The sequence below is a fragment of the Typopeltis vanoorti genome, chromosome 12, assembly GCF_054136105.1.
Source record: "Typopeltis vanoorti isolate ZY-2024b chromosome 12, IOZ_Tvanoo_1.0, whole genome shotgun sequence".
Taxonomy (NCBI): domain Eukaryota; kingdom Metazoa; phylum Arthropoda; class Arachnida; order Uropygi; family Thelyphonidae; genus Typopeltis; species Typopeltis vanoorti.
In genome coordinates, this window is record NC_143560.1 from 28,905,564 (window position 1) to 28,930,817 (window position 25,254).

Consider the following 25,254-nt stretch of genomic DNA (forward strand, 5'->3'; position numbering starts at 1 on the left):
TTTGGGTTTGTTGAAGGGGAATACGGAGGAGATTTTAAAGGTGGAACCACTGGTCACTTTAATTTCGCAACACTGGTTTCGTTTTCTGTTGGAGAGTACTGATGTAACTAGCAAAAACTGATACTACACTGCGTAGCGAAGCAAAATCAAAAGTTCATTTTATCATTATTTTATTTTTTCTAAGAAAAAGAAAATAGAAAATTTTAACAGATACATAATTTATAATTGACAGATAGTTCTGGGGTGTGTCATGTAGTAATAATAAATAAATAACATGATTGAGGTTTTAGCATCCACACATCAATGTAATTCGCGTTGCTATGAGAGTCAGTAGTGCAAATTGTAGAGCGAGCAACTATTGTCCTCTTTATAGATTACCTGTACTTTATCCTGGCGGAATTTAAAAGTGACCTTCTTTGGCACATGTACCTAACAAGTTTATTAACAACAACAAAATTTCATTGCAGTTGCACCACAGCTCAGGAAAGGCTGTTCCAAAATCGGCATTCTACTTATCATTACGCTCACTTAACCCGTGGTTAGAGTTGTAGCAAATAAGCCAATATCGTATACGTAAATCGTTACAAAACAAGGTAACGTAAACAGTTATAAGTCATAGTTTAAAATTTCGTAATTTGAGTTCTTTACTAATCAGCAATCTGGGGTGTGTTCAGGGCATTTCGTCCAAGCGCACCTTTCATGTGCCCACTGGTGAGCTTGAATGTGCGGAAGTAACAGGTAGTCATTTCGAAATGCCCGGAGAGGATAATACTGTGACATCGCAAGGCATTGCCTTGATTAAGGAATCTATCAATCAGTTAAGAAGTGATTTTAAATCACGTGGTTCATGTTATACATTTGTGATTTTGGGTGCTTCGGTAAGTATTTAATTGAAAACTTTTTTTTTTTAAATCGTCAAAGGAATGAATTTAAAAGTTTGTCTCATATTTTAAATATATGTTTTAGGCATTACAAAAATATTAGTTACAAAAATGGTAACAATAAATATAAAAATAAGTCAAGAAAAATTAAATTGAAGTTAAATTAAAATTTAACTATTATCATTAAAATTTATTAAATATAATAATAATAATATTATTATTAAGTGACACCCCAAACTTAAGTTTCATATGTCACATTTTCACTGAAATGTTCATTTGCTATTTATTTATATTTATATGTTGTATAATGTATTTAAATTGCTTAAATTAATTGTTTATAGAAGAAAAGTGCCTAAAACAACTTTAGTCTTCATTAAAGTTATTAAAAGAAAGAATAATAAATATATCCGTTATTGTTTTATAACCAAGTAACAAAACGATGTTTTCTTTTGAAACTTAAAAATTTGAATTTTTGAACAGTGAATACGACCTCAGCATTGCTCTTAAAAAAGAAAGAAAAAATCAAATCCCATATATTCACCTTTTAGTTGGTCCTTTTGGTTGAGATTTCACTTCCCGACAATCGCTCACCAAATATTTATGAAGCAAAACTCTCTCTCTATCTCTTTACTACTATAGAATGATCAGTAACAGTATCCCACTGAAGGACTCATTTAATGGGATTTTATACTACGATACACGGATTCTGCCGTGTCTGTCTGACAGTTTGGTCATCTTTTAAGAAACGCAATAGTCAGGAACTCCCCATCATTTTCAAAACTTTTAAATTTCATATACAAACATTTGCCAATGAAATATTTATTGTCCTTTCTTTGAATAGTTATTTATGTATTGTACGATGCTGAATTATGTTATTTACTTATGTATTTATTACATAATGTTGGAGTGTGTATTTAATGCATGTATATGTATTATAACACAGTGACGGCTGAACTGGATAAGGGTAATGGGTTTACGGTGATTCTACTGGACCTTGCCAAGGCCTTTGACAGGATACCACATGGAATTCTAATCAGTAAATTGGGGCATATGGGGATGGACATAGGGTTGGTGAGATGGATAGGAGGGTGGTTGACAGAGAGATATCAGAGAGTGGTTTACTCAGGAGTAGAGTCCACAAGACGGCCTGTGACTAGTGGTGTGCCACAAGGATCTGTTCTTGGACCACTGCTGTTTAATTTGTTCATAAATGATATAGGAAAGGATCTGAGAGGAACAGTTCATTTGTTTGCGGATGATGCGAAGTTGGGTAGGGCAATAGTGAATACAGATGACGTCAAATTTTTGCAGGATGATTTGGATAGATGTCTGGGCTAAGGAGAATGGATGTCAGTTTAATGTGGCAAAATGTAAGGTTATGCATTTTGGGGTGAAAAGATTGGAGGCAGTTTACTGCATTGGTGGAACCGTGCTCCAGGAAATTGATGAGGCATGAGATTTAGGAGTGTTGGTAGATAAGGAATTGAAATTTAGGGGACACATTGCAAAAGTGGCCAAATCAGCTCATCAAATCACTTGGTTGCTGAAGAATACGTTGACAAGCAGAGACAAGCAGGTTATTGTTCCTCTGTATCGAGCCTTGATAAGACCCCATCTAGACTACTGTGCTCAGATTTGGTCACCTAGGTTTCTTCTTGATGGGGAGGAGGTGGAGAGGATCCAGAGGCGAGTGACCAAGATGATAGCAGGTCTGTGGAATGAACCGTATGAGAACAGGTTGAGGATTTGTGGGTTGCAAAAATTGGTTGATAGGCGGAGGAGAGGAGATATGATTGAGACATTCAAATTACTAAAGGGTTTCTATAAAATTAATTCAGAAGATATTTTTGAGAACAGGGCTGGTTGTGGGAGGACTAGGGGACATCCATGGAAACTGGGCAAAAGTGTGGTTAGTAAAGGTGTTAGAGCTGGGTTCTTTACTTGTAGAGTAGTGAATGAGTGGAATGCGCTCCCTGAGTCTGTGGTGGATGCTGTGACAGTGAATGAGTTTAAGGCGAGGTATGATAGGTACTGTATGAATGTCAAATAGTTGTGATGAATATGATTTGGGGCCTCCCTCGATGAGTCTAATGACTCCCTGGAGTTGCCCGTAATAATAGTAATAATAATAATATGTTAACCCAAATATATTTTGGGTTAACATATATTGGATTTATGAACATGTGGCTGGATAGTTGCAAACTTTATTATTGGAATTGCTTGTTCATTCAGCAATAAGAATAAATAAATAAATATGTATATATCAATAAATAAATATGTATATATCAATAAATAAATATGCATATAAATAAATATATGTAGTCAATAAATAAATAAATAAATATATGTAGTCAATAAATAAATAAATATATGTAGTCAATAAATAAATATATGTAGTCAATAAATAAATAAATAAATATATGTAGTCAATAAATAAATATATATATATGTCAATAAATAAAATAATATATTTATATGTATATAAAGTACATTATTTACAGTATATATAAAGTAACTCTTTCAACACATTTTAACTCAGAATGTCTGTATTATTTTTGCAGAATTTATCCGATTTTGTGAATCTCGTTTATTTTTGCCTATTGTTGTATGAGTTTATATTCAGCTCTATTATTATATGTACAGTCTTGTTTCAGTTTTGTAGCATTTATTTAACATACAACATCAAGATTATTAAGTGCATTTTTCTTTTTCTTATCCCATATTAAAAACAGCAACAACAAAGTCAAGTTGCTGCTACTCTCTATTCTTGATGACTGAAATTATCAGTATTATTATTATTCGTGACACCTCCAAGGAGTCCGAAGACTCATCGCAGGAGGATACCTACTGTACAACTCTCCATCACTACACCAAACCTCTACTACCAATCATCTATATCAATGGCATCTACCACCCACCACCACTAGTATTTTTTTGTCTGTAAATTGTGTGTGTGTATGTGTGTTCTGAATGGCCGATTTGCCTGTATGCAGGATGAAAAACCCAAGTTTCCAGGAGGGAAAAACCCTGCTCAGCAGTGGCGCACTCAGGATTTAATCTTGGAGGAGGCCGAGCGCTCAGGATTTAACCTTTGGGGGGGGGGGGGAGCGAGTTGAGTAGACGTTTTGCGAATACACACTACACATCGCATACGACCTATAACTGAGCATCTGCAGTGATCGCTAATTCATAAGTAGCACACAACATAATAAAAAAAATGAATTTTAATTAGGAAAAGATTTTTGGAAATTTTTCTAGTGTTTTTTCCTTTTCTTTGGGGTGTGCCCGGGCCCCTTGGCCTCCCCTCTGGGTGCGCCACTGCTGCTCAGTATAGTATTATTTTTATGAACATGTGGCTGGATAGTTCCAAACTTTATTATTGGAATTGCTTGTTCATTCAGCAATAAGAATAATAGAAGGCCCATCTCCAATTATTTCGTTTATAATTTCTTTTATTATATATCCATTGATGATGATATTCGGCTTGTATCTTCCCCACTGCTGGGTGAAGGCCTTTCCTCATTGTAGTAGGGTTAAGTCCACTTCTTCCATAGTGATCCCATATTGGGTGAGAGTATATATATATATATATATATATATATATATATATATATATATATATATATTTGTATAAATGAACGTATGAAAGTGAAAGACAATTACAAACTTCAATGCCACAGATGAGATTTGAACCTACAGCATTTTGGTTGGAGTGTGGATATGCTAACAACTCGACCAACTAGGCTGTCATATGCATTGTTTGACTAAATAAGACGTGTCACCATCATCGTAGACCAGATAATAACTAAAAATATTTAATTATTACTTCTTATATTTTGCTGAAGTTAAATTTGCTTCTTCAAGGAAATCTATTTGTTAGACTCTGAAAATTGCATTCCCTTAATCTCTCTTCATATTCAGTATTCCAGATACCAGAAACTATCTTAGTCAATTGCCCCTTTAACCTTTTCTAACATCTTTTCATTCTTTGAATACCAGGTGACCAAGTCTGCACACAGTAAGTCTGATCAAAGCCTTATATAATGGAATCATAACATCCCTACTCCTGCATGTCATTGTTTGCCACATCATGGACATAATGTGCTGTGCTGTCCTCACAATTTAAGTAAAATTGTGAGGACAGCACCCACCAACACCCACCCCCCAGATACCTCATCTTCTCCACTTCCTCTAAGATATCATCACCAATCATGTGCTCTGCATCCCATCTGTGCTTCCCAAAATTTAAAACTTTACATTTTGCTACATCAAACTGATTGCTCAACTCATTTGCCCATTCACCCAGCATATTCAAGTCCACTTACAAGGCTACAACATCCATTCTACTCTTCATAGTTCTTAACTTTACATCATCTGCACACAACTGTATACCACCATTCAAGCCCTTCGCAGTATCACATATATACAAATTAAACAGCAGTGGTCCCAAAAACAGATCCTCAGGGCACACCACTAGTGTCTTTCCTCTTCTGGGATATAAACACCCCATACACAACACTTGCTGATACCTACCAGACAGCCAGTTTCCAATCCGGCATACTAATCTACTATCCAATACCATCTCTTCCAATTTAATTATCAGCTTATCCAATGTGTTTATGACCTTGTTATAATAAGTAAGAGGATTGCTAAAACATGATTTTCCTTAGCAAATCCATGCTATCCAATAAAAAGAATGCCACTGCTGTCAATCCAATTCTGAATTCTGATTCTCACTTTCTTGGAACATAAATTGCAGGTATTGTTCAGAGAACTAAACTCTAATCCATGTAACCAGTCTGTTATTCATCACTATCTTCTCTTTTTTTTTTTTTTTTTTTTTTGTTGTTGTTGTTTTATATTTATCCCATACACAAGTTGTAGAAGAACCTATTATCAGTGTCTTCTATGGAATGAAGGTGAGTATTGAGAAATAAGAAATCTGTTGACATTTTTCTTGAAGAATTGGAGGTTGTAGTTGTTGGGAAAAACTTTATGAGAATAGCTGTTCCAAAAAGCCGGCCTGGTTGGCTGAGTGGTTAGCATATCTGTCCTAAAACCAAAAGGCTGAGAGTTCAAATCCTGCCATTAGCATGGATATTTGTGATTGTCTGTGAAAATACTAGCTGTGGTGGTGTGTGGTTGGCCTTGGTGTAGATGATGATGATGGTAGTTGCAGTTTGCTGTTGTTGGATTGAGTGGTAGAGACAGAGAGCTGTAGAATAGGTGCGCTCCCTTGATGAGTCTTTGGACTCCTTGGAGGTGTCATGTAAAAGATCAAGGATTCCTTCAAGCAAACCTGTTCAGCAAAAAAGAATGTTGCTGTTGTCAATCCAGTTCTGAATCTGAATCCTGGCTCTCGTTTTTTTGGAACACAACTTGCAGGTTGAGACCAAAACAAATTTTAAAAAAAATCATCAAATTCTTGATATGTATTCTCAGAGTGTGTACAGGATAATTATGATAGTACTACATGAAAAAAAAAAAAAAGTTATACCATTTCTAACTTCTGATCACAATTTTCCTCCAAATGATTCTTTTATCTGTCAAGACTCCAACATTATCAGATATTATATTTCTGTATTTTAAGGCACTTTTTACTGTATCAATCCATCTACATCTTGGTGTTCCTCTGGGATATTTTCTAATATCCTCAAAGAGCATTTGTTTTGCTAAAATTTCCTCTCCTACTCTATTTAAGTGACCATACCACCCGAGATTAACTCTACTAATACATTCCTGAATTTAACAATGAAAAGTTTTTTTCCGAATATCCTCATTTTTAATGTGATACTGCCATTGATGTCATCTGCTCATTCCACTAATCTTTCTCAGAATTCTCATATCAAAGGTTTCCAGTCTTTGATCAGCTGTTTTATTTCTAACCCAGCTCTCAGATCCATAAGTTAAAACTGGTTTGAACAGTCTTGGATACAGCTAATTTAGCTCTTCTTCTTCCTTTTTTTGTATTAGGCCTATTGGCTTGTTAGGGTGGCTAGCCCTATGCCTCCCAGCGTGTCCTATGTCTGTAGATGCATGTGTTCACACGGCCGGTTTGCCTGCTTGCAGGAGGAAAAAACCCCAGATAAACTGGGGAGAAAAACTCTGCAGTCCACACCCAAGACCAGCTAACTTGTCTATGTCTGAGAAAGATCCTTAAGCTCCTCATGTTAGCGACAGGAATCGAACCCAGGATACTCCTTTCCCAGGCATATGATTTTGAAGCATGTAACCACTCGGCTAACTGCATGGACCAGCTAATTTAGCATTTTGACTAATTTCTTTTTTATTCCATATAAATTTTTTCACTTGACTTCCTACCATACGAGCTTTACTAATTCTGTTGTCTATTTGCATATTTAATTTCCATCTTTCCATCATCATCTAAAAATTGTGCTTAAATAGCTGAAATGTTTTACTTGATCTATAGATTCATCATTCACAATACAGTTGATGTTTTCAATGTTTCTGCCTATTTTCATTGTCTTTGTCTTTTTAATGCTGATTCTCATACCAAATTTATTACAACAGTTATTCAATTTAGTCGGGGAATCTTGCAGACTTGTGCTGGATTTATTCAGAAGTATAACATGATCTGCATAAAGTAAAGAGCTAAGATTAACATTGCTAATTTTGATATCATATTTAATACCACTTTCCTTCATAATGTGAACAGTCTCGAGAACTCATTTCCAAATACTGTAATAATACTTCAAATTTTCCTCACAATTGCTGTAAGTGTTGCTAGTTGTGAGAGGAGTTTTTCTAAATAAAGTTGATTACAAATTACCTACATTACTATGAAATAGACTTCGCCAATGTCATCGAAGATTTTGCTAACAGAAAAGCAAGAAAAGTAACATTTTAGAATGTTGAAATTAAAGTTTTACTTAAAAAAAAAAAAAGTGTTTTAATTTATTAATTAATGAGGTGGCAGGGTTTTCATGCTTGAAACTCTGCCACCTCCATTCATTCTGCAAAACAATCAAACTAGCAAGAGAATACTCTTAAAACTGCTTTTCTCTCTCTCTCTCTCTCCCCCTCTCCGTTTTTTGCTATAACAGAGGGAGAGAGGAGGACAGCTTTCAGCTTTTCAAGTGAAGGTAAGTTAATCAGTCCCAAGTGAAAGTGACAGGATTTTTCATCCCGAAAAAGAAGGAAATTAAATTAGTTTTCTTTGTTTTGCCTGTAATTCCAATCCAACCAAACCTTTCTCTTTTCAGTACTAAACAGCTGTCTATAAATGCAGACCTGCTTTGGCAGGATTCTGTATTTACAATATTGGGGATCCACTTTGCTCCCAGTTTCCTAAGTATTGTCCATTTTTCTTTCTGCTTAAGGCCATGTGTGAGATAGTCTATTTATGCTTCTCACTAGTTATTTGTGTAATTCATTGTTTCCATCCATTATTGCCATATTTGCATTCTTTTTTTTTCCCTCACTCTTAAATTAGTCTTATAGCATATCCAGTATATTTTGTTTATGTAGGTATTTTATTTCAAATGTAATGAGTATTTTCTTGTCTCTAGCATATTTAGGTCCCAAAGATTTATAATTGTCATTGGAATTATGGTAAGGTCTTTATTATTATTATTATTATTATTCAGGCCTTCATAGAGTCAAAAGACTCATCGTGGGAGGTCCTTCCTAAGAAACACAGTTTATCAAGACTCATCAAGGGGGGGGGGGAAGGTCCCCCCTAAGAAACACAAAGTCTATCACACCACTCCTTGACCGTTCTCGCTCTCACCACTCCATCAGGCAATGCATTCCATGGTTCAACCTCCCTCTATGCAAAGAAACCACTCCTCACCCTCTTGCTCACAGTTTCCTTTCGTAACTTCCAGGGATGGCCTCTTGTCATCACTCCTTCCTGCTGTTCAACCAAGCGAAATTATTGATTTCAGTTCATGAAGAATTGATACTTCACCAGATCTTCAGTAGTCTTCAATAATATCAAATTATGTTTAACCATTTCTAGGTAGGTTTCCATAATTATTCATTCTAAATAGTTGAATTTCTTCATAACTTGTTTGGAATATTGTTCCTCTGAGTTGATTTTTACAGAGTATCTTGTTTGGTTTACTGATTTTCATTAGTCCTGGTTGAGTTTATGGGCTGTTCTTAAACTTGTGCTTTTTTTTAATATTTTTAATCAGTGTGTAAATGTTTTATTTGATTTAGATAATTTTTCCTTTATTATCTTGACTTTTCCTGATCAGTATCCACTATGAACAACAAATGGTGAAAAGCCAAAGGAGAAAATAAACATCCATACGTCACTTGTATTAAGGAGAACTTGCAAAATCAGAAAATTTTGGCAATGGAATACGATGAGAAACTTTTGATGCAATCTCTGATCAACCTTTGAATGCCTCTGATCCAATCATATTGTTTGTTTCACCCCCCCCCCCAACCACCACTAATTCTCTTGTTCGTTTACTCCTCGTAGTCAAAGCGTCAGTCACCCTGTTCCTTTTCCATCCTGTAAAACAGACCTTGTGAAGAATGATCAGCATGGTAAGGAACTTCAACTTCCTGTCTACTAAAACTCCAAGATCCCTAGGCTCCATCAGTTTCTTCAAGCATAATTCCATCACTATAATACAACATTAGAAATCTAATCACACCAAAGTGCATTACTTCACATTTATTAACATTGAAATCACATCCAGTTTCATATGTCCACAATTCCAGCTTATTCAAATCATTCTGCAAGTACAGCATATCAGCAGCACTACAGATTACCCTACCTATCTTTGCATCATCAGCAAGTTGCTTATGTCACATGTCAAATCCTTCCAGTCATTAATGTGCAGATTGAATAACAATGGACCAAGGACTGATCCTTGAGGTACACCACTGGTTACCTTGTATCTTGGATTTGCACCCCACATATACCACTTTTTGATATCTGTCAGTCAACCATCCTCTTATCCATGCCAATAGTTTATAATTCAATCCCATATTCTCCAATTTATGCAACAGTCTTCCATGTTATATTCTGTCAAAAGCCTTAGCAAAATCCAAAAGCATCATAGTATATCCATTCCCCTTGTCTGAGTGGTAACATTATTATAGAATGTGATCAAGTTGATAAAACACAACCTTCCCTTAGTAAACCCATGCTATTCGTTGCAAAGTGGAGATTCTCTGTCGACCCATTTCTGAATGCAAGCCCTGACCAACTTTTCCAAAATCTTCACCACCACACCCGAGATACTGAATGGTCGATAGTTGGATACATCAGTCTTTGCATTACCCTTGAGATGGGATTACCATACATTCTTTTCACTCCTGTGGAATCTTCCTTGTTCTGAGACCCAAATTATATAGCCTGGTCAAAGGAATAGCTAGTTAAGCTGAACACTTATTTAGCATCCATACTCATATCCCATCAGTTCCCATTGCAGAATTTTTATTCAGTTTGCGCAACAGCTCTAGTAACTTCCTCCTCATCCACATGAGTTTCATCGTATGGTGAAAAGATAGTGGTGAGCTCAATGTTGCATATACCAGGCTGATTGCTTTAAAAAAAATAGCTGCTCATTAGTTGAACAATCACTTCTGCATCAGTCACCTGCATACCATCTGCATTCAGTTGAGTTATTCTTTCAAATTCATTCTTTCTTTTATTTGCATCATAATGATAAAATTATTTTGGGTTTGTCTTTAACTTGCAGAACCAGTAACTCTGTTGCTCATTTATTTCTTATAGTCAAAACATTAATCAACCAGTTCCTTTTCCATCCTGTAGATTTAGAAACCAGCTTGTAGCAGTGCAATGGATGAATGAATTTAAAGGAAGAGGTGTCGTTAGTGCATGGGAGATATTTAAGAAAAAAATTGTTGACAGCAGCGATGATAGATTGTATACCTTGAGTGAAGAAGATAAAGCAATTTGGAGCCAAGTGGATGACAAAAGGAATAAAAGTAGAATTGCAGAAGAAAAAGAGATTATGGAAGGCATATAAAGAGAGAGATGGAGAGCAGTTGCATGAGGAATATAAGGCCTGGTCTAGGAAAGTGATTAGTATAGTAAGGAGAGGAAAATTAGAATATGTGAGGAGACTGGCACTGCAATCCAAGAAGAATCCCAAGGAGTTTTTTCAGTATATGGCAAGCAGGAGGAAAAATGATAATGGGCAGATTATCTTGCAAGATGGAGATGGAAATTGGGTGATCAAAGCAGATGACAGAGTTTAGCTATTTAATTATCACTTTATTAGAGTGTTTCATCCTGGTACTACAGGCTTTATTCCTAAAAGGATAATGAGTGGTGAAGTGTTAGAAATGAACGAAAAGGATGGGCTAGATAGAATTTCACCACATGTTTTAAGGAAATGAACTGACTGTGCTGTTAACTTGGCTGTTTAATGAAAGCCTTGTAATGGGGGTCAGGTTCCTATAGATAGAAGGAGGGTAAGATAGTACCATTGCATAAGGGTAGTGGTAGAATGGAGGTATCAAACTATAGGAGAAATTGGTAAGAACTCATATATAGAATTGGGCAGATGAGAGTAGTATTATGTATGCAGGCTAGCATGGATTTGTTAAAGGGTTCTCTTGCTTTAGTAATCTGGTTACCTTTTACAATAGAGTAACAAGAGCAGTGGATGAAGGTAAGATATTCACTGTCATTTTTTTTTGGATTTTTCCAAGGTATTTGACAGGGTGCCACATGACAAGTTGATTCTCAAGTTGCATCATATGAGTTTGGATATCTGGTTATTGGATTTGGTTGGTGAATGGCTCTCTAATAGATATCAGAGTTATATATTGGGAAGCAGGGAGTAAGAAGGTTACAAGTGGAGTTCCACAGGGTTCAGTCCTGGGACCATTGCTGTTCAATCTTTACATCAGTGATATTGTTACCGGACTACAGGGAGAGGTTTAGTTGTTTGCAGATGATGTCAAGCTTTCGAGGATTATTAGTAATAGTGCTGAAGTTTTAGCTCTTCAAAAGGATTTGAATACGCTGGAAAGGGTGTGCAAATGCATGGGGGATGTCAGTTTAATGCAACTAAATGTAAGGTTTAAAATTTGGGATCCACAGAAGGGATGCTACATACTCATTTGGTGGAGTTATACTGGAAGAAATGGAGGAAGCTAGAGATGATTGTGGATAGATATTTAAAGTTCTGGGGACATGTTGCATAGGTTGTGAAAATATCTCAGAGAATTGTAGCAATGTTGAGAAGAATATTGACCATGAGAAATAAAAGTGTGCTGATCCCATTGTATACAGCTTTGATCAGACCACATCTGGATTTCTGTGGTCAGATCTGGTCACTGGAATTTGAAGGTGATGAAGTAACCTTGGAGAGGGTGCAGAGACGGATTACAAAAATAATGTCATAACTGTATAACGTTGATTATAAGGATAGACTGAGGGCATGCAGACTGCTGAGTTTGGTGGATAGAAGGCAAAGAAGGATATGATTGAGACATTTGTTGAAGGGTTATTATCATATTAACACTGAGGAGATTTTTCATATGGTATAAGGACAATAGGCCATCCCTGGAGGTTGGAAAACGAGGTGGTGAGTAAAATGGCAAGAAGTAAGTTTTTTGCATGGAGAGTGATAGGAGCATGGAACGCATTATCTGAGAGAGTGATGAATGTGCAGACTGTGAATGATAGACTTTGTGTTCATTAGTGTTGGCTCCAAGGGGGACAAGAAAAGAATAATAATAAAAATAAAACAGACCTTATGCACCTTCTCATTTACCATTATCTTGAATAATGGCTTCTATGTACATCATCCATCTTAGTCATTCATTACCTCTTTGTCTCTGCTATCTTTCATTCAATTATTTTTCATCCTTCCATTTACATCTATCATTCTAATTTCATTTTCAAAAAATTTCAACTCCCCAGGTGAGTTGAAGGGTTTTAATGATTTTTTGATGAGTGAATGAAGAGTTAATGAATACTATCCTTTATAACTGGCTGTGTGTGTGTGTGTGTGTGTGTGTGTGTGTGTGTTCTACACATCTTCCACATGCAAGTAGCATAGCATTTTTAATTAATTTTTAGAATATGTTTAAAAGGCCTGGCAATGATCTTCATGACAAATCAGACTTGTAATGCTTTATTTTATTAAGTGTTTTTTTATACTGATTTCGTTTGGAGATTTTAATTTTGCAGTTAATTTATATGTTTTGCTTTTTTTAATGTGCTGTATTTTGTACCTATCAACATTTTAGTGGCATACTTCTAATCTACTCATGAGGACTGAAAGAACAGAATGTCTTTATGGATTTTTATTTCTATTTTTTTTTTCTTTTAAATTATAGGGTGATCTGGCAAAGAAGAAAATTTATCCAACAACATGGTAATAACTTAATTGTATGGTAATAACCTAATTGATAAAGATTAAAAGAAATTAAGCACCAGCCATATTTAATTTTGTTTAATTTTTTTTTATTTTCATTCAAATTATGAGTATTTGTTCAATGGATCAATATGATTTAGATTTCAATGGTTGCAAAATTAATCACACCTCCATAGAATTAAATGACTCAGTGAAGAAGTTTCCACAACCATCTACATTGGGACAGTGGCACCTCTCACTGTCGCCTGTATACCTCATCAAGCCATCTTAAACATATTCACCATGTTCTCAGGCAATGTGTTCTAATCATCTACCACTCTCCATGCAAAAACCTATTCCTCCCATGCTCCACCCTCTATATAAAGCTTCCAGGACCCTGTCTCTCCCCCCATTCAATGAAAAATGTCTTTCACATCAATCTATTAACAACCTCTTACCAAAACTTATATGTCTCAATCATCCTCCTCCCCCCCTCTTCTATTCTCTGAACCTGCAAATTGTATTTCCTCAAGCTGTTTTCATATCCATCATCCCAGAGACCATGAACAACTTTAGTTAACTGTCTTTGGAATCTTTTCAGATTCCAAAGACAGTTAACTAAAGTTGTTCATACTTTTCAGTATATCTTCATCCTTTTGAAATCCAGGTGACCAAATCTCTGCACAGTAATCTCCGAGTATATGTAGGTTGATCAAGACCTTGTTGTCCTCCATACCATTGGATTGCAGTGGTGTTGAGGACATCATAATCCATTATGCTGTCTTCTCAATTTTAGCAGTCTTTCCTAAATTTTAGGTCCTTATCCACCATCATCTCCTCCACTTCCTCTAAGATATCCCACCAGTTGAATACTCTACATCTCATCTTTGCTTCCCAAATTGTAAATTACACTTCTATAGTCTAACCAAGTGCAAAATAAACTTCCAACATCTTTTTCTTAATCCAGAGTAATTTAATAATAGGGTGGTATACCTGTTGGCAACTTGTATAGGTAAATTACAATTCCACCTCTGGGTCTGGCTCCCACTGACGAGACCTCAATAAAGGTCGAAACTGGTCTGGGTAGCGGCCCTTACCTTAATGCATAACATTATACATGTCTGCAAGGAGATGTGCTGTGCATTATGGGAGATACTGAGACCAGGAGTGATGAGAGCTTGGTCCACCTTTGTTGTGAGTTGCCAAAGTGTTGTACCTTACCTCATTCCTGAAGCTATTTTCAGGTGCAAACTTTGTTTGCTTACACTTGGATAAAGGATTAAACTAAATTTATTATTGTAAATTACACTTTGCAACAACTGTTAACCTCACTCACATACCCGTTCATCCAGTCTGTTTGAGTTCTTGTAAAGAAACAGCATCTCCTCTGTTCCTCATACATCTTCCCAATTCTGCATCATCTGTGAAGATCCATATCACTATTCAAATCTATCTCAGCATCATTAATATACACTGGCACACTCAGAATTTAATCTTAGGGAGGGGGGGGGACGAGTTAAGTATACGATTTGAGAATACACACTATGCATTGCATATGACCTATGACTGAGCATCTGCAGTGATTGCCAGTACATGACACCCACGATCTCCTTTGGCCCGCCTCACGTTCAACAGTGGTCGTGATTCTCGAGAGCTATAGGGTATTCCCACCTTATGCGACTGCTAATTCATAAGTAATATAGAAATAGAAGATGTGATCACAATATAAATATAATATGCATCATCATCATGCATATCAAGGATTTAGGCCTAGCATGGCCTATTACGGCCTTAGAGGTCATCGTTGAATCGTTTAAGAGGGCGTCCTGGTTTTCTTTTTCCTAATGGCTTGTATTTTAAGGCTTGTTTTGGTAATCTTTCTGTTTTCATTCTTTGAACGTGTTCCATCCATTTATGTTTATATTTTTTAATTTTTTCTATTACTGGTTCTTGGTTTAATTCTTTCATAATTTCTTCATTTCTTTTGTGATCAAATAGGGTATGCTTTGCAGTTTTTCTCATAAATTGTTAGTCTTTGTTTGTCTTTTTGTTTTATTGTCCAGATTTCGCTTCCATACATTAAGACTGGTTGGGCTAATGTATTGTATACTTTTAGTCTGGTTTGTTTTTGAACTAGGTTTGGTTTAAATATAGAGTTAATTACACCTGTTATTTTTAAATATTTTGCAATTTTTACGTTTATATCTTTTTCAATTTAATATGTGATCGTACATCCTAGGTAGTTAAATGAATTCACCTGTTCTAAGATCTTGTTATCTATTACTATTTTAGTTCTTGCTGGATCTTGTCCTTTAAAGGCCATAGTTTTTGATTTTTCTGTTGATATTATCATACTATAATCTTTGGATATCTCATTTAGATCTAAAATAGCTTTCTGTAGTTTATCTTCAGAATTTGTAATTATTATTTGGTCATCGGCAAAGAGGAGAGTGTTTAAGTTTACTGTAGGAGAAAGTTTAATTCCTTGATGTAAATTTTTATTCCATTTTATTATTATTTCATTTAAGTAGATATTAAAAAGTGTTGCTGAGAGGGGACATCCCTGTCGGATCCCTTGGTTTATCTCTCTCGTATGTGATATCTCGTGATTTAATCTCATTTGTATTTGATTATTTTCATATATACTTCTGATAGCTTTTAGGATATTATTTGGTATTTGTCTTTCTTTTAATATGTTAAATAATATAAATAAAATAAAATAAACAATATAAATAAAAATAATAATTTTAATTAGCAAAAGATTTTTGGAAAATTTTCTAGTGTTTTTTCCTTTTTCTTTTGAGAGGGGCCAGGGCCACCTTGTAGTGGTGCACCCAGGGCCACCCCTTCCCTGGGTGCACCACTGAATATACAAGTTAAATAGAAACAACCACAAAATAGATCATTGGGTCACATCACTGGTGACTTTCCTTTTCTGGGACATTGTTTCCCTGTATGTAACTTGCTGATACTAGATAGCTACTCTCAAATCCAGCACACTAATCTGTTATCCAACCCCATCCATTCCAGCTTAAATTACCAACTTGTCATGAAGAAACGTATCAAATATCTTTTCAAAATATAAATACAGGTAACCCTAGTATAACACGGTACTCATACAACGCGGTTTCAATATAACACAGTGACAGTGTTATAATTTGTATATAAAGGGTAACTATAATGTAACTGTTATAAAGGGTAACTATAATTTGTAGACCGTGTCACGATCTACAAATTATAGTTACCCTTTATCTTCATATATATTTTTCACTGCGTGACTTAAAAATCAAATTTTATCTTTGTTAAATTTGCTTCAGCTCTATCGCGCATGTAGTTATAAGTTGTGAATTTTTAGGTGAAATACCCTTTAGCATGCATGTATCTTTCTCAAGCTATGTGTTAATCGCAAGCTGAGCACTTTATTTTCTAGTGAGTTACATATAATATCTGATGCTTTTTTTATGTAAAAATTTTATTTTTATAATAATGGCCACTTAGAGGGCTTTTGCGATATAGTTGAAAACGAAATTAGTGAATTAATTGATGGGGAAATAGATTTAAATTAGGAGGAATTGGTACAGTTAATAGGTGATCGAACTAAATGGCGGGGAAAGTTCTGCCGAAGATTCTGATTGTGATGAATCCGTTAAAGAATTCAGTTTAAAGAAATTAGCAGGATTGGACTTGGCAAGAAAGTTAGGAAGTTATTTTATGAATAATAATCCCTCAGTGGAGCACTTTGGAAAATTCACAAGACAATTGGATATTTGTTTAGCTCCATATTATGAACTTAATAAAAAATTGCAGCATAGTAGTAAGCAAGATCTTATTACAGACTTTTTGATAACTGAGCCAGACAAAGTATGCAATGAGAATTATACAAATGTTGTCTAAGAGATTTCAAGTGATGACAATGTCCGGCCACTCGGAAATAAAGAACATCTACGAAATGTTATTTTTGAAGACAGTGATGACGATTAAAATATGCATTTTATTTTATTTTGCCTAAAACATTTATGTATTATGCGCAATAAAGTTTACGTACATTTTGTAATTTTTATAATTTTATACTATGTATTTGTTTCATATATGTTTTTATATGTTTTCTTAACTTACATGAATTACCTGAATTAAATAAAATATATTTTTGTTGGATATGTCGCGATATAATATATTTTGGTTGCCTTCGGAATCGAATGCATAACGATGGAAGACAAAATGAAGCTAAGTTTTCATTACTGTATTTAGTTATATTTCATTTTATTTAGTGTACTTAAATGTTTTGTTTTGCTTGTAATTGTTTGTACTTTTTTTCTATTTATTTAACGGAATTTATTAATTGAATAATTAACGATTACGCTACTTGGCAGTAAGTAATGATGACGGATTCAGCAGCAGTCGCAAGTGGTGTATTGCCAAGTACTCTGCCATTTAAGAACTTAATTATTAGCAATATCATAAGGGACTCAGTGGCATGCAGTACTTGCGGTATGTATGCATCTCGGGAATTGGATATGTGGCTTGTGAAAGAGAGCGGAGAGCCTATATGCGCAAAATGCAGGCAGTTGGAGGAAATAAGTGCATTAGAAATATCGATATCCGACTTTGTTGCTCCAGGAATGGGGAATGAATGTAGGAAGACAAGTAGTGTGATAGGAGAGAATGAAAAAAAGATATATATGAATGAGAAAATAATAGTTGATAGTGTGGAAGGTGTGAGTGACTGTGAAAGTTTAGGAGATGGTTTTGTTTGGGAGAGTGAATTTAGATTAAGAGTTACTGACCTGCAGAGGGAGATAGATGAGTTGAAAGAGGAGGTGGAATGTCTTGTGAATGAGAGCAGAAGTATGAAAGATAAGATTAGGAGAATGGAAGAGATAAATGCAAGGAAAATCAGAGCAGGAGAGAGAGAGAATTTAGGGAGTATGAGTGAGAGATTTGGGGGTGCTAGAAGAGGAGAGAATGGAAACAGTAGAAGAGAGGGAATGAGAGAGAGGTATGGGAATGCTAGCAGATGAGAGGATGGAAACAGTAGGAGAGACGGAATGAGAGAGAGATATGGAAGTGCTGGAAGAAGAGAGAATGGAAACGGTAGGAGAGATAGAATGAGAGAGAGGTATGGGAATGCTAGAAGACGAGAGGATGGAAACAGTAGGAGAGACAGAATGAGAGAGGGATATGGAAGTGCTAGAAGTGGAGAAAATGGAAACAGTAGGAGAGAGGGAATGAGAGAGATGTATGGGAGTGCTAGAAGAGGAGACAATGGAAACAGTAGGAGAGAGATGTATGGGAATGCTAGAAGAGAGAATAGCAGTAGAGGAGAGAATGGAAACAGTAGGAGAGAGGGAAAGGTAAAATGTATAATATATGGCGACTCAATGATCCGTGGTGTTCAAGATAGGATGTGTGAGGAGTGTTTGCCAGGAGGAACAATAGAAAGGTTGGCTATGGCAATTAAGAGAGGTGAATGAGATGATTGTGATGGTAGGAACAAATGACTTGAGTGGTAATGAAAGTCAGGCAGCGAGAGATATGAGGTTTTTGCTTGAGACTGTACGGAAGAAGACAGAGAGAGGAAAAATAGTGTGTGTGTTGCCTAGGTATGATAATGATGAGCTGAGCAGAAGAGCGGTGATATTGAATGGCATAATAGCAAGAATGTGTGACAAGAGAGGAATGGTATATGTGGATGCTTGGAGTGCGTTTGAAGAAAGAGAGGAATTGCATGCGAGAGACCGTTTACATTTGAATGAGGAAGGACATAGGCATCTGGAGAGATTGCTGTTCTGAAAGAGTCAGTGTGTCCCAGGGAGGATGATAGCAGGGGTGGCCTCTTGTGGGAATGGATGCTTGGGAGAAGGGAGACGATGTCAGGTAACACTGAGCCCAGTGGAGTCTAGAAGGGATAATGCTGGGTATAGAAACAATGGCATTTATATGCTTTATACTAATGCCAGGAGTATCCGGAATAAGGGAGAGGAATTGGTGGCGCAGATAGCATGAGCCTGGCCAAAAATTATTGGGATCACTGAGACGTGGTTGACAGAAGGGGATATAATAAGAGGAATAGAAGTCGCTGGGTATAGCATTTTTTGTCAGGATAGGAGGGGAAAGCGTGGTGGTGGGGTACTGCTTATGATAAGTGATGACCTATGTCCTCTAAGAGTGGAGGCTTTGGAAGGAAGTGAGACAAATGATTTTGAGAGCATATGGTGTGAGGTAGAGGTGGGCAAGACAGGATATTTAGTGGGGTGTTGCTACAGACCCAGGAGCACGGAGGATGGGGACCAGGAGATGTTTAGACAGTTCAGTTTGGCAAGTGCAAGAAATATGATTGTTATGGGAGATTTTAACTGCAGTAGTATAAATTGGAGAGAGGAAGATGCATGTAGCAATAGTGGAATGGAATTTCTAGAATTCTTGAGGGACAAATGTCTTAGGCAACATGTAACAGAGGGAACAAGAGGTTCAAGAGTTTTAGATTTGGTTATAGCATCAGAAGAGTTGATAATAACTGAGATGACATTTCTCCCACCAGTTGGAGAGAGTGACCATATGGTTTTGACTTGGAAAATGAATAGACATGCAGGAGTATCAAAGAGACGGGAACTTATGTGGAATTATAATGCAGGTGATTATAATAGTCTTAGACGTCAATTTCGGGAAGTTTCATGGAGGGAGGAATTGGAAGGCCGAGATATTGTTAGTGTGTGAGAAATTGTGAAAGAATATTTGTTAGCAGCAATGGTAAGTTGTATACCACGAGTGAAGAAGAGGACACAATTTGGAGTAAAGTGGATGACAAACAATATTAAATAGCAATTGCATGTGAAAAAGAGTCTATGGAAGAGATATAAGGAGAAAGGTGAAGAGAGGATGCGTGAAGAATATAAGGTACAGGCCAGAAGAGTGACTAGTGTGGTAAGGAAAGCAAAACTGGAATATGAGAGGAGATTGGCCCTAAGATCCAAAGAAAATCCTAGGGAATTTTTTAGCTATGTATTTTTTATCCCACAATATCATTCTGTGGAAGAATGATATTGTGCGATAAAAATGGGAATAGAGTGACTGATGCAAAGGACATAGTGGAATTGTTCAATGACCACTTTATTGGAGTATTTCATCCTGGAGGAGTCAGTTTTAATGCTAGAGGGATAGGGCAGGTTTAAGGTTTAGAGGTACAGGAGGAGAGTGTGTTTCAGATACTGAGAACTCTGAATGTCAATAAAGCTTTTGGACTGGATGGTATTTCACCACGAGTTTTGAGAGAATGTGCTAAGGAACTGATAGTGCCTTTAACTTGGCTTTTCAATGAAAGTCTGGCTTCGGCAAAGGTGCCCAGGGAATGGAAGGAAGGTAAGATAGTGCCATTGCATAAGGGTGGTAACAGACTGGAAGTGTCTAATTATAGACCAGTCTGTGTGTCATCAGTAGTTGTTAAGATCTTGGAGAAAGTAGTGATTGACCGTATACAGCACGGGGCAGATGAGGATAATGTTTTCTGTGAGAGTCAACATGGATTTGTGAAAGGACGCTCTTGTTTTAGCAATATGCTAGCCTTTTATAATAAAGTTACAAGAACATTATATGAGGGAAAGGCATATACTGCAATTTTCTTAGACTTAGCAAAGGCATTTGACAGTATGCCATTGATAAACTGATATTTAAGTTGCAACACATGGGTCTGGATGTCAGATTGGTCAACTGGATTCAGGATTGGCTGTCTGATAGGTATCAGAGAGTTGTGTATGGTGAAGCAGTTTCAAAGAGACAGAAGGTTACAAGTGGGGTCCCACAGGGCTCAGTACTAGGACCTATATTGTTTAACCTTTATCAGGATTGGCTGTCTGATAGGTATCAGAGAGTTGTGTATGGTGGAGCAGTTTCAAGGAGACAGAAGGTTACAAGTGGGGTCCCACAGGGCTTAGTACTAGGACCTATAATGCTTAACCTTTATATCAATGACATTGCCAGTGGATTGGAAGGGTGGTATTCAGTTGTTTGCAGATGATGCGAAGCTGGGAAGGATTATTAGTAATAGTGCAGATGTGATAGCCCTGCAAGAGGATTTGAATAAGCTAGATAGATGGGCAAATGAATGAGGGATGTCAGTTTAATGCAGCAAAATGTAAGGTCTTGAGGTTTGGGAAACATCGATGGGATGCTGCATACTCTATGGGAGGTGTTATACTGGAGGAAGTTGGGGAGAGAAGAGATCTGGGGTTGATGATTGATAGAAACCTGAAGTTTAGGGGACATATTGCAAAGGTGGTGAAGGTAACACAGAGGATTGCTGCAATTATGAGAAGGACACTGATCTGCAGAGATAAGAGGGTTATCATTCCGTTGTATAAGTCTCTGATCAGACCACACTTGGATTATTGTTCTCAGATTTGGTCCCCAGGATTTGAAGGGGATAAATTAACTGTGGAAAAGATACAAAGACGGATAACAAAGATGGTCTCAGGACTGTACAAGGATAGTTATGAGAATCGGCTGAGGGAATGTGGACTGCAGAGTTTGGCAGATAGAAGAAGGAGAGGTGATATGATTGAGACTTTTAAACTGTTGAGAGGTGGTTACAGGGTTGACACCGGGGATTTCTTTCACTTGGTTGAACAGCGGGAAGGAGTGATGACAAGAGGCCATCCCTGGAAGTTACGAAAGGAAACTGTGAGCAAGAGGGTGAGGAATTTTTTCTTTGCATGGAGGGTGGTTGAGCCGTGGAATGCATTGCCTGATAGAGTGGTGAGGGCAAGAACGGTCAATGAGTTTAAGGAGTGGTATGATAGATTTTGTGTTTCTTAGGGGGGGGACCTCCCCTCGATGAGTCTTGACAGACTTTATGTTCTTAGGAAGGACCTCCCACAATGAGTCTTTTGACTCCATGGAGGCCTGAATAATAATAACAATAATGTCATTGTTGTTTATATACTTAAAAAAAAAAAAAACGATTTTGGAACATAATCCTACTTTTTCTATGTAATCTAAGTAAGTCTCAGATAACGCAATTTATATAGCATGGCTTTGTGGAACCTAACATCCGCGTTATACGAGGGTTATCTGTATACCACTCTGTATGCTTCTCTGCAGTCCAGTGCATTTGTCACCTTGTTATAACAAGTAGGTAGGTTGGTCAAACATGAATCTCTCCTTTAGTAAACCCATACTGTCCATCAATTTAAAGCCTTAGGCATTAAATTATAAGCCAAATTATAAATTTAAAGCTTATCACCTCCGTTATGAAGTAGAACAATTCTGTCATCTTTCCACTCCTTTGGAACTTGACCCAGTGTAACACTCATGTTAAAAAGATTCATCAAAGCTATTGTTGACTCCCTGGAACATTCTCTCAAAACAAGCAGTGATATCATTGCAATTAAAAAGTTGATCTGCTATGGGTTTTGCCAAAATATTGATTATATCAAGATTCTGCTGCAGAAGAACAACCATTCTGTTTTTGTCCATAGGAAACATATTTAAAACCCAGTGAGGATCCCACTTAAGGAATTTCACTGTTATTTGTAAGTACAGAACTGGAGATGGTCTTGCTCATGGTGGAGCAGCTAGCCTAATGAACAATCATACTCTCTTCCAACAGGTCCAGCTTAATGCTACTCTGGAAGCTGCAGTGATGTGCATATTCCTTGGGATTTCTTCTTACATTATGTTCCATTTATTTACCACTAGGTTATGTGTTAAATGAAATCGATCTTGATAACTTTTATCTTTGGAGTGTTGGTGGATAGGGAGTTGAAGTTTAGGGGACACATTGCAAAAGTGGCTAAATCAGCTTATCAAATCACTTTGACGAGTAGAGATAAGCAAGTTATTGTTCCTCTGTATCGAGCCTTGATAAGACCCCATCTCGACTACTGTGCCCAGATCTGGTCACCTAGGTTTCTTCTTGATGGGGAGGTTGAGAGGATCCAGAGGCGAGTGACCAAGATGATAGCAGGTCTATGGAATGAAACTTATGAAAACAGATTGAAGATTTGTGGGTTGCAGAAATTGATTGATAGGCAGAAAAGGGGAGATATGATTGAGACATTCAAATTGCTGAAGGATTTCTATAGGATTAATTCAGAGGATATTTTTGAGAACAGGACTGGTGGTGGGAGGACAAGGGGACATCCATGGAAGCTGGGCAAGAGTGTGGTTAGTAAGGGTGTTAGAGCTGGGTTTTTTACTTTTAGAGTGGTGAATGAGTAGAATAAGCTGCCAGTCTGTTGTGGGTGCAATGACAGTGAATGAGTTCAAGCCAAAGTATGGTAGATACTGTGTGAATGTCGAATAGTTGTGATGGACATGATGTTTAGGGCCTTTCTCGATGAGTCTAAGGACTCCTTGGAGTCACCCATAATAATAATCTTTAAACTTCCTGAGCCATACTTGTTATGAGTGATTTTAATGGGCACAACAGTCTGTGGGGTAGTACCAACACAAGTGGACAGTTTTGTATCATTTGAGTGAATGCTTGACAATAATGATCTCTCTCCCTTCTGAATAACAGACTCAATACTCTCTTCCATATGCCTCTCTGCTTATATTCTACAATAGATCTTACAGTCTGCTCCCCTGCCATTTTTACACTGCTTGTATGGGATGTCAAAGAGAACATATATGGAAGCAGTCATTTTCTTGTGATTTTCACTACATCCTCACAGTAACCATGTTATTCTACAATAATGGCCATGTGGAAAATTGACCAGGCTTTTCGAAATACTTTTTCCCCATCTTGCAAAATTTTATGCTGAAGCAGTCAGTCAAACACCTTGATATTAATGAAGCAGTGGAGTATGCAATAAATTGTATTATCCAAGCAGCAACAGTTCACAACCACAATTCCAAAATCATTGTCTTGATTTCCACTCTATCCAAAGCCTGGGTGGAATCCTGAGTGCCAAGCAGGGGTGCGGCGATCATATGTGCAATGTATGTGATGCACACAGGCACCAAAGAGGAGGAAATACTTAAAAAAAAACGTTTTTTTACGTGATTTTTTTATTGGAGGGGGATAGGGGCGGCAACTAAGTTTTGCACACAGGCGCTAGACACTACTGGCATGCTACTGGGTATAGGGGCTTCAACTAAAGTTTTGCACACAGGTGCCGGACACTACTGGCGTGCCCCTGGTGCCAAGCAGCCAAAAGAGATCAGAACAGAGCATAGCTGTATATTTTGTAGATATCTAACCACATCATATCTCATTGCTTTCATATGTGCTCAGGCCAAAGCATATGATGTTAGACATCAGAGTCATTAGCAATCTTGAATCCAATTTACTTCATCTGATAATTAAACAAAAGTTCAAAAATTGTATGGCCTAAAATCCAGAAAATGAAAGGTAGATATAGAACACATTTGTCTACCTTGAATCTTAATGAATGTATTGTTGCTTTTGGAAGAAAATTTTGCTAAAATCTCAGTGACAGTTTCATATCGTTCTGAATTTTTGATATTGAAAGAACAACATTAACAACAGCAGCTAAACATTTTTACAAATAGACTAGAGCCATACACTCAGCAATATGTTAAGGAGGAACTAAAAAGAGCACTGTTACTCTCTCTCGTTCCAATTCAGTAGGCCCTGATGATATTCATTATGAGATGATAAAACATTTTCTATCACCTTCTCTGGATTTCTTTCTTTTACTATACAATAGATTACTTATAGAGGAAGAGTTTCTGGATTCTTGGCATGAGTTACTTATCATTGTCATCCAAAAACCAGGAAAGGATTCAACAGCAAACAATTATTGACCTATTGCTCTGATCAACTGCCTTTGTAAGATATTGGAGAAAATGGTAAATACCAGGCTTCTCTGGTACTTAGAAAGCAGTGAACTTTTTTTCAACACACAGCGTGACTTTTGTAGACACTGTTCAGCATTGGACCATTTGATCCGTTTAGAAGTATATATATATAAGAGACACTTTCCTGAAAAATAACATCTGGTTTCAGGCCTCTTTGACACAAAAAATGCTTTCTTCCAGCTGAATCTTCCAAGTCCGAATGGGAAACATGTTGTACCAACCATATCATCAAGAGGATA

The 25,254-nt window shown here is 36.8% G+C and overlaps 1 protein-coding gene across 1 annotated transcript in view; it reads left to right on the plus strand.

Moving 5' to 3' along the window:
* The first annotated feature begins 483 nt into the window (after positions 1 to 483).
* The window catches only part of LOC150100651 (glucose-6-phosphate 1-dehydrogenase-like), a 221,548-nt gene continuing 196,777 nt past the window's right edge, over positions 484 to 25,254 (plus strand). The window contains exons 1-2 of the mRNA XM_090401922.1: positions 484 to 878; positions 13,182 to 13,219. Of these exons, the coding sequence (XP_090258048.1) occupies positions 753 to 878; positions 13,182 to 13,219 (164 nt within the window). The 5' untranslated portion in view covers positions 484 to 752. The remainder of the gene's footprint in view (positions 879 to 13,181; positions 13,220 to 25,254) is intronic.